This window comes from Liolophura sinensis, chromosome 8, assembly GCF_032854445.1.
Source record: "Liolophura sinensis isolate JHLJ2023 chromosome 8, CUHK_Ljap_v2, whole genome shotgun sequence".
Classification (NCBI taxonomy): Eukaryota; Metazoa; Mollusca; class Polyplacophora; order Chitonida; family Chitonidae; genus Liolophura; species Liolophura sinensis.
The window spans coordinates 52,557,308-52,567,399 of record NC_088302.1 but is presented as its reverse complement, the minus strand read 5'-3'; the positions used below and the strand labels follow the sequence as shown (position 1 = coordinate 52,567,399).

At 37.3% G+C, this 10,092-nt stretch overlaps 1 protein-coding gene across 10 annotated transcripts in view; it reads left to right on the top strand.

Annotated features, from left to right (window-relative positions):
- The first annotated feature begins 188 nt into the window (after nt 1-188).
- Nucleotides 189-10,092, top strand: part of LOC135472592 (casein kinase I-like) — a 40,510-nt gene continuing 30,606 nt past the window's right edge. For all 10 annotated transcript variants that reach the window (XM_064752152.1, XM_064752159.1, XM_064752160.1 and 7 more), the window contains exons 1-2: nt 189-723; nt 6,329-6,369. In XM_064752152.1, the coding sequence (XP_064608222.1) occupies nt 528-723; nt 6,329-6,369 (237 nt within the window). In that variant the 5' untranslated portion in view covers nt 189-527. The remainder of the gene's footprint in view (nt 724-6,328; nt 6,370-10,092) is intronic.

Here is a 10,092-nt window from a genome sequence, read left to right as displayed (position 1 = left end):
ACTTCCGTCAAATAATTCTAATACTTGTTTATAAAAATAATCATTGGAATAAGTTTATGTGTTATTTTAGCTGATTTGTTAAATTTTACCATAAAATATTTGAATTCTAGTTTTTCTGTCTATCTCATATTAAAAAGTACCGACGGTGAAAGACCGGCGCGTAGTGATACGCTGTCAACGATTGTTCGGTAGTCGAGATCCCGTCTAGGATAATTTCAGGGAAATCAACCACATTGTAGATGGATAAATTTCGGGTGTCAGGGGCACGAAAAACATCCTAAATAGGTAGATTTTTGACAGATGGTACCCAGGAGGTTGACGGGAGTTTCCTTCACCCCACCCCGCTGGGCTTGAAAGAGGGTGGTGTGGGAAAAGTGATTCCTAAAAACATGTCTTCGCTGAGTACACATTGAAGGAGAGGAAATTGGGGCTATCAGTCAGTCCAGCCCTCTCATGATCAACTGTGTGACTGGCCTTCGTATGGTGTAATTCAAGACAATTGAAGGGAATCGCAACTGACATCCTCCATGATCAATTTACAAAAAAGAGAACGAGAAAATCGAAGTGACGAACAGATTCGGAGGGTTTCAAAAAGCAGTGCAAGAAGTATGCATAGCTCCAGCCGACAGCCCAATTCGGGCAACTCCGGGGTCCTTATGGTAGGGCCAAACTTTCGAGTGGGAAAGAAAATCGGATGTGGGAATTTTGGTGAACTGAGGCTTGGTAAGTTGCCTACCATATGGGCAATAGGAATTAAACAAACGTTTGTTTACGGGGTTTCTGTATGGTTTGCACATAGACATTTGACTGAAGTGTCAGTGTTTGTCTTGACTTCCATGCAAGTGGTAAGACTTCATTTGGGAGGGGTGACAAGTCTCGTGTCACTTAAACAGAATGCAAAAGTGTAGATACTCCTATATTCTTTTTGCATTACGCTTTAAGAGTTGGGTCACAAAACTTCATGAATCATATTTCTCGTAACTATTTTCGCAAAAGATGTCTGGGTTATAGTACCATAAGGCTAAATCATTTACAAGAAAAGTTACAAAAAATTGATTTTTGAAGTTTTGTGAAAGTGTGTCCCTGATCATCTGTATTGATTAGCAAGATGAATTTGTCACTAGCTGTCAATTGAATAACTTGTGAGTTAATACTGTTCAACTGGGTATTCACAGTGCTTTTGTACTGTTGCAAAGCACTGTGTAATGTTTTTGGTTTGGAAGTAAATCCTTCAGCATACAAGAATGACCACTTCCTGATGTTAACTTCAGTGTGAGTAAAAGCACTTGGTGCCAGCCAAAAGACCGGAATAAGCCGAGTCGGCACAGATATGGACAAAACAGGGTGGCGGCTGTCTCAAACTAATGCAGCTAAAAGACGAGATTTTGCGGCACTTGTTAAACTGAATACATATCTTGCATAGCTGAGTCTGTAAGCGTCATAAGCAGCTACCATGAAATCATGGCATGTGTTCTTAGTAATACCCACTTATTGTTTGTTCGGATGGCCTACCTTGTTAGAAATAAACCCGAAGGTAAACGTCATAACTTTGGATGAACTTTTTTCAACATGGCCATATGTGACCTCGTTTTGACATTTGTAAAGCTACCTATGGAAACCATTGAATGATGTACTCCACTCCCTGTACTAAAGATCAACTAGTCCTCTATACCTGACTGTGATATTGATTATTCCCTGTGGCGATTGTATTTTCTGTGGAATGTCACAGTCAGAGAAACCTGCCACAGTAAGTTGTCCAGTGTATTGGAAGCATTTGTTCTGGGGTATGTTTTCCTGTGGTGAAGGTAGCGATATCAAAACAGATCTTTTACTAACCCCTCTATTTTATGCATATTTTCTGTTGATGGTTGGAAATTTTCGGAAATGACTTCATTGATGAACTTACTTGTAACACGGGACCAGAATAGCCCCCATATTTGATACCTTATTCATTCCTATTTAAGGTTTACCAAACTTAACTCAAAATTTCAACTGTTTAAAGCAGTTCAAACTTGACCTGTTTCGAATTACCACCCTTGTTACACGACAGCGACCATGACATAACGCAAGACTAGTTTTTGAGACGTGACACTATGAGAAGTAGGACTTCACCTATTAAGGTATGTAGTATGAAGGTTGTGTCATGTCTGTGGCAACAAAATGTGAAAAAAAACATTATGAGCCTTTGAGAGTTGCAGAAATGTTCATGTTTGAAGTCCATGTTTTCAGCTTAAGAGTTGTCTTTTGTATTGAATTAGTGGCAGGATTTCAAAAAATTATCACCAAATGAATTAAAAAATACATAATGTTTATCCTGGACTTTCCAAATAAGTTTTCAAAATTAAAATATGTTTAAAGCTGTACTTCAACTAATGCTTTAATTTGCATAACATGCCATTTTCTGAGGTCCCACCTAACCACAGCAAAAAATGCACCTTTTAAGTGTCCTCAAGGGAGGTAATTCGGTGTAGCCCTATTATGTAATAAACCATGTCAGATATCATGAAATGTCTGCCATTATTGTGCATGACTGGCCGTCGTGAAAATTTCATTCTTGATGTTTAATTAACGATTTCCTGATATACAAGGATAGCTGTTCTGTATGTGGATAACTCTGCCATCTTGGATGACATGTGCATCTGATCATCACACTGTATCATAACTACCCCATCTGCAAAGTTCACTGCATACATGATATTTAATATCTAAATCCACTCACTTCGTGGTCTGGCCACAAGACATTTATGTACCTTGTGCAACCATTGACACTGACCTTTATTGGATATTTCCTCATAAAATCTCAGTCAAACTCAAGAATAAAATAGTTTGTGTTTACTTGTCTTCACTTGTACAAAATAAATTCGGGCTGATTTTTTTTTCTTTTTTGATGCAAAGAGAACTCTGAGGGAACGGCAGCATCCTGTAATCGGACGCTGAAAAGGGTTGAGAATTAGGCCCTGCAAACGCATGATTTTGTTGTGTCATCTGAAGGAGAAGCATGAACTATGGTGAATGTGAATATATGGCAATATTGATTACATCACATCTGTGATCAGCTTTTAGAGGCCTGTGTGTAGCCATGGGGCCTGTGCTTGGGGTTCATTGTAACTTTCGACTGGTACATGCATATATCATGTTCTCTATGGGAACGGACATTGAGTTTTCACAGCTTGACAACACATATGGTGTGGCTGAAAATGGCAAGGCCTGATGTTAGACAAAGCTAGTGTGTTATCTGTCTATAAGTAAATGCAAGTCAGATGTTGAGACACACTGCCCAAAGCTCTCCAGCAAACTGTTTAGTGCAAGATAAATGAACAACTTACTCTGGTGTTTGAGTGAATCTCATAGATTTAAAAAGTTCTGGAAGAGTGTGTAGTACTTCTATTTCATTGCCATCAGCAAGCGCATCTGATTACCATTAGAAGAAATTCAGGCACATGTAAATTGAAAAGAACAAATACAGGGTTTGCATTTTTGAAGAACATATTTTAACAATGGCAATTTGAATACATCTTCAAGACTCATAGTTGATACAAATAAATTGGTCAGAGCTGGGAAAAACTGATTTTATTTTCAATTAATTTTAATCATCATACATGTACTTGTAGTTTTCTGACTTCCAATGCCTCTTCAAACTGTGTATGACAGCTTTATTTACTGGAAATTGGGATCTCACTTTGTATCATTGAGTTACATCTTCATTATATCTCTTACTGCAATTGAGTGGACTGAAACACTTGCGTATCCAGGGGTCAAAATATACATTGGATAAAATTTTCAGCGCACTGTCACACAAAACTTTTTTTTTTCCAGCTTGGATGAATTTTTTTATTTTGATTAATTTCATGGTGTGAGAGACTAAAACCCTCATTTAGTTATTGGGATTAAATTCTTCTTGCCAACGGTACATGCACGTGCATGATGGGTGTGTGGGGGAGGAGGGGACATTGTTGTTATGATTGTGATTTTGTAAATTCTTGAAGTTGGCACTTGTAGCAAGGTTTACCAGATTTACCACTAGATGTACGCTTTGGCTTTCGGCCTTTGGGAAGAACCCTGTTCTTTTTTGTAGACCGTGATCAGATGGGGTGATTTAATGTTTTGTCAGAGGCTTGTGAACACAGTATCTGTTGGAGTCTACAGATTTTTTATTACATTTGTACCACCTGACTTACATCTAGACAAGAAGAACAAACCCTCTAGTTTTTCAGTGACCTTCACTGTTTATGTGGAAGATTTTTGGGCCTGTACCTCCACTTCCTTGTAAACATTATCTTTTGACCACTGATAGCCAGGCGTATCAAACTTATACCCATTGTACACTTAGGTATTGCGAAGAACCATATTCGTTTTGGGTGACTTGCCAGTTTTTTCTAGAAGAGTCATTGCACATGTATTTTCACTTGGGACACACTTGTAAATATGATATCTCTTGAACTCTTTACATATTTTTTTTAGCAAACTTGTCATTTGCACCTGGTCATTAAAGAACGTTGTGTTGTTGTGACAACTTACTTTTGTAAAGGAGAAGAAAATTTAAATATCAAACAAATACCATAGAAAAAGAGTATGCATTTCCTCACATGTGCATGCCATAAAAAATTTTTTACATGTGCCTCACGTTGATAAGTTGTAAATAAATTCAGCGCCAGAATCCACTGTGGACTCCATTTTGCCTGAGAACTAGTCCTGAAGTCTTCTGTGTTAGGAGGAGAATTTCTGTCATAAACCGCCAAAGTGCTTTTCTGGTAGAAAATGTATGTGACCTGCCAATGGCCAGTACTTCGCGTTGCTTCAGTGATTTCTCCTTGACGATCGGTAAACCAGAATCTTAGACGTAGGTTCCATGTGTGCACGAACAAGCCGGCAGTTTTAACGACTCTCATTGGCTGAGAGGCAACACACCCCCAACATAAATTACAAGGTGTTAAAGATGGAAGACGCGATGGACTCCTTGCTGTTTTTAAGTTTTACGTATATGGCAAGGAAAAATCTCAAAATTATTCAGCAGGCCCCACAAGATAGAAAAAAATGTGCCCTTTTCAGGCTATAGTGCCTGTTAAAGTTTCCTTTAAAGTTGTTGAGCCTGAACCTTTATTTTCTCTTCAATGCTCGTAACCAGGTTTACCAAACTTTAATACACTAGTCTGTATATACATGTAGGCATTGGGAAAAAATCCATTTCCTTTTTGGTGACTGTAGCCTTTTTTTTTTTTTTTTTTTTTTCACAAGGTGATTGGTACCGGTTAACATTTATTTTGTGACAGGATTGTAAACTTACTTTCTTTTTACATCTTTAAACAATTTTTGTTTCCTCTCGTGATAATACTGGTCTTATAAGTGAAATATTCTTTCACGGCGTAAAACACCAATGAAATAAATAAATACATTAAACAATTTTTATTAAACTTGTACCACATGTGCACCTAGTCATGTTGTAGATGTAGAACCCTCTTGTTTTTCATTGACCTTCATACGTTTTTTCAAGTTTCTTGTGCCTTCATAACCTTTCAAACACTATCTCTTAAAACAGTGCTTATGTAGTGCTGTATTTGAGTGCATTGTACATAGGGGTTTTTTTTAGTTGGAAGCCACTTATCTCCCACCAATATGGCATTTCACTTGTGTGAGACTTGATGAGTAGCTTGCCAAAGGCATGTCGTGCAACACATTAGCATTTGTGTACATCTAAACCAAAAGAATGGTGCAAGGTGGTGAGGTACATGTACATTGCTCACTTATATCCCACACTGGACTTATGAAAGTTATGAAAGTAATGTTTATTCCGTCACAAGGGAAATCATGGGAATTCGCCTGATAGTACATGTACATTCATACTGTGCACATGCACTTTCCTGTGGTGTAGACATTCTAGGGATAAGCATTTCTCAGATGGTGAAGCACATTTCTATAGAGGAGACTTGACTTTCTAACTTTTTTGATATATGCCATTATTGAACAGGCCCCTCTTCAGATTCCTACATATACCTAGGAGTCTAAATACATGTATATCCTGATTGCATAGCCTTTGAACTGAATGGACAGTGTGTTAAAACATAAAAACTACAGATGATGTAATTTAAATTATTATGTACTTGTAGATTTGAGTCATTCAATATCAATATATTGGCTTCACATGGAATTACATGCACTTTCTCAAATTTCTTCAGTGTTTTCAGTAGAGTAAATCTTGTTGGGATTAATTTATCATGTTGCCTAATTTGTGAACATGTTTTAAAAGTGTTATTAAAAGAGGAGATTGGTGTTTAGTAGAAACCCAATAACATGTGTAAAGTTAATGTTTACCTCTTTGCTATCCTTTCAGGTAAAAACTTGTACAACAACGAACATGTAGCAATCAAACTGGTGAGTATTTGTTTTCTTTTTCGAGAAACTTGCATAGATAAATATTTATCTAACATGCTTAAACATGTAAGCACCTGACACCTCTCATTGGCTCATTGTATGCTACTTGTTTTGTTTGTATCATAAAGTGACTTGTGACTTAGCCTACTTTGAGGTCTAGTGGTCTGTTATGATTCTGATAAAACAGAATCTTTGCTCTTGCCCCTTAAACTTAAAGTTTATGTACATCATTTATGGTTAAGATTTACAATGCGTGCTGCATTATATTGTTTTTATGTACTGATACACTGCATCTCACAGCAACTGAATAACAGTTTGACAGTCAAAAAACTGAGCCCTACTCGGTTTTATTGCATTTTGATAGAAGTTAATGTGTTGTCCTGTGTTTGTCAAGTTTTGTCCACTGTATACATGTACAAATGTAAATTACAAATTAATGTATTTTATAGGAAGGTACATGTCCATGTGTGACATTTGTGAACTGAGGTGATAAATTTATACAGCCCTGTTTAGAGGTACATGTCCATGTGTGACATTTGTGAACTGAGGTGATAAATTTATACAGCCCTGTGTAGAGGTAGATGTCCATGAGTGACATTTGTTATCTGAGGTGATGAATTTATACAACCCTACGTAGAGGTAGATGTCCATGTGTGACATTTGTTAACTGAGGTGATGAATTTATACAACTCTGCGTAGAGGTAGATGTCCATGTGTGACATTTTTTATCTGAAGTGATGAATTTATACAAACCTGCATACAGGTAGATGTACCATCTGTGACATTTTTTAACTGAGGTGATGAATGTATACAGTCGTGTGTAGAGTAGATGTACTATGTGTGACATTTGTTATCTGAGGTGATGAATTTATACAAACCTGCATACAGGTAGATGTACCATGTGTGACATTTGTTAACTGAGGTGATGAATATATACAGCCCTGCATACAGGTAGATGTACCATGTGTGACATTTTTTATCTGAGGTGATGAATTTATACAACCCTGCGTAGAGGTAGATGTATCGTGTGTGACATTTATTAACTGACGTGATGAATTTATACAGCCCAGCGTACAGGTAGATGTACTGTGTGTGACATTTGTTAACTGAGGTGATGAATTTATACAGCCCTGCGTACAGGTAGAAGTCCATGTGTGACATTTGTTAACTGAGGTGATGAATTTATACAGCCCTGCTTACAGGTAGATGTCCATGTGTGACATTTGTTATCTGAGGTGATGAATATATACAGCCCTGCATACAGGTAGCTGTACCATGTGTGACATTTTTTATCCGAGGTGATGAATTTATACAACCCTGCGTAGAGGTAGATGTACCGTGTGTGACATTTATTAACTGAGGTGATGAATTTATACAGCCCAGCATACAGGTAGCTGTACTGTGTGTGACATTTGTTAACTGAGGTGATGAATTTATACAGCCCCTTCATACAGGTAGATGTCCATGTGTGACATTTGTTAACTGAGGTGATGAATTTATCCAGCCCTGTGTAGAGGTAGATGTACCATCATTCTGTGACATTTGTTAACTGAGGTGACGAATTTATACAGCCCTGCATATAGGTAAATCTTTATTGCAAAGGCCATGTTCTAAACCTCTCATCGTTTGTAAGTTGCGCGTAACTTGAAAGCAGTTTTTGTCTGAAGATCATACATGTACTACTGAAATCTTGATCTGGATTTTTCTTGTTTAATTGTTCACCTAAGACGTATCCAAGGAAACAACAAAACTGAGGCCATGGCACAAAGTAATTCAATGTTCTGTCAATGTTTTGGATCTGGTCCATGTATACGTGCCTCTCTGAGCCTGATGCTTGTACTGCCTGCATACAGGTAGTAACCAAGGGTTACAGTAAAGGTACATATGTGGTTGTGTGTGACTGGTAGCTCCTTGACAACATGTGGTAATACATGTTCACCACTACAGTACTAGCCCTGTAATTTAACTTGATCTCATAATGCATGTAGTTCATATCGCAGCTGATTGGAGTGGTTGCCTTGCTAGTCAAGTGGTCCACTGCTGTCTATTTCAGACTGATCATAAGTTATACCTGACCATTGAGGTCTTCTGTTTAAACCCAGCTCTTGTCAGCAACTCATAGAGTAGATCATAAAACCCTTAACAGTTTTGGTATTGTATAATAAAAAAAAGGCGACCAAAGACTGCAAATCTCATTTTCGATATACTTTGTGCTGCAAAACCATAGTCCGATGACCTAAATGGAACAAAACAGTCTACCTTAAATGACCTAAAAATTTGACTACAAGTAAGCTTTTTTGGAGGCAAATAAATGTAATGAGATAATACTTCAGGTGCGAGAAGTAATAATTTCTCTGTAGGATATAATGTTATCTTCCAAACATCTTTCAGAGGGCCTTTCTAAAATCAATAGAACTCCCAGAACCTCGAAAAATTAGCAACTTAGACATGGACGAAATTTTAGGTCATGTAGGGTATTTATAAAATGGGATGTTGTTGACAGAAATCAGTGATTATAAATGCTAGGTGTCCACCAACAATTTCTCATGTTGATATGTACTTTTCGTTCCATCCTCCACAACAGCTTTTGGGAAATCATATTGTCTTGGAAAGGTTAAAATTTTGTAACAATTGTGTGGCAGACGATATGTACATGCCTGGAAGCAGTGTTTATTCCACCAGGAGAAATGTTTCTTTGTGAAAGTTTACCAAGAATGTTACAACATGAAAATAATTGGCTTATTAATTTCAGGAAAGCCAGCTAGAGCTAGATTTGAACTCACAGCATCCTACTTTATTCCACTAGTATATGTATACATGTATGCTACTTTTATCATGAATATCGTGAAGTAAACAAATGGATTAACTAGATTAACTTAACGGAGATAGCAGTTCGTGTGAATTTTTAATTTTTATATTTAAAACATCAGAGTACATTTCTCAGTGTTGGATGAGAAAGCATCCTGCAGTTGTGTAGTACATGTTGACTTTTGTTTTGCAGTTTCAAGACCATCTGTACATGTTTATAAATTTGCTTGTTATTGGTATGTACATGTATAATGTATGTCTATTTGACCTTTCATTATACAGTCATGAAATATTGTTGTACATAGTAGAATCTAACTAGACCTGTGTGGATTCCATATCTGTGACAAAAACATATTTCTGAATGCCTTTTATTCTGATTGCTTTCCCCAGCTCGAAGATTAATTGTGTTAGCAGCCTCCACTCATTGTTGTGTAAGCTGGCCAACGCATAGGGGGATAGATTGGCCAAGCTGTGATTTGACATGACTGAACCTGCCAGGGTCGGGTGATAATAAGCTATATGTTATGTAGATGTGGTTATTGATTTAGAGGGAGATGAAGACTGATTCAGCCTGACTTGCTATATATGCCTCAAGACCAGATCAGCCAGTAGCTTGGCTACTTATGCTCATATTATCATAACACACTTTCAGTCAAGGCCTGACAGCAATCTGCCAGTTTTAAAACAGGCTTTCATTGATATGAAGAATCCGATTCATAGGATGCTGTCATTCTGTCATGTCCAGTATCCATATAAAAACATTCCTGCAACTTTCTGGCTTGATGAGTTCATTCATAAGCATGTTGTGATGGACACAAAAATTGATGTAGAAATCTTTGTTGCAAGCAACTGAGGATAACTAAGATAAAAACAAGGCATGGTTGTCATCTTGATGATCAGAGACTGTACTCGCTT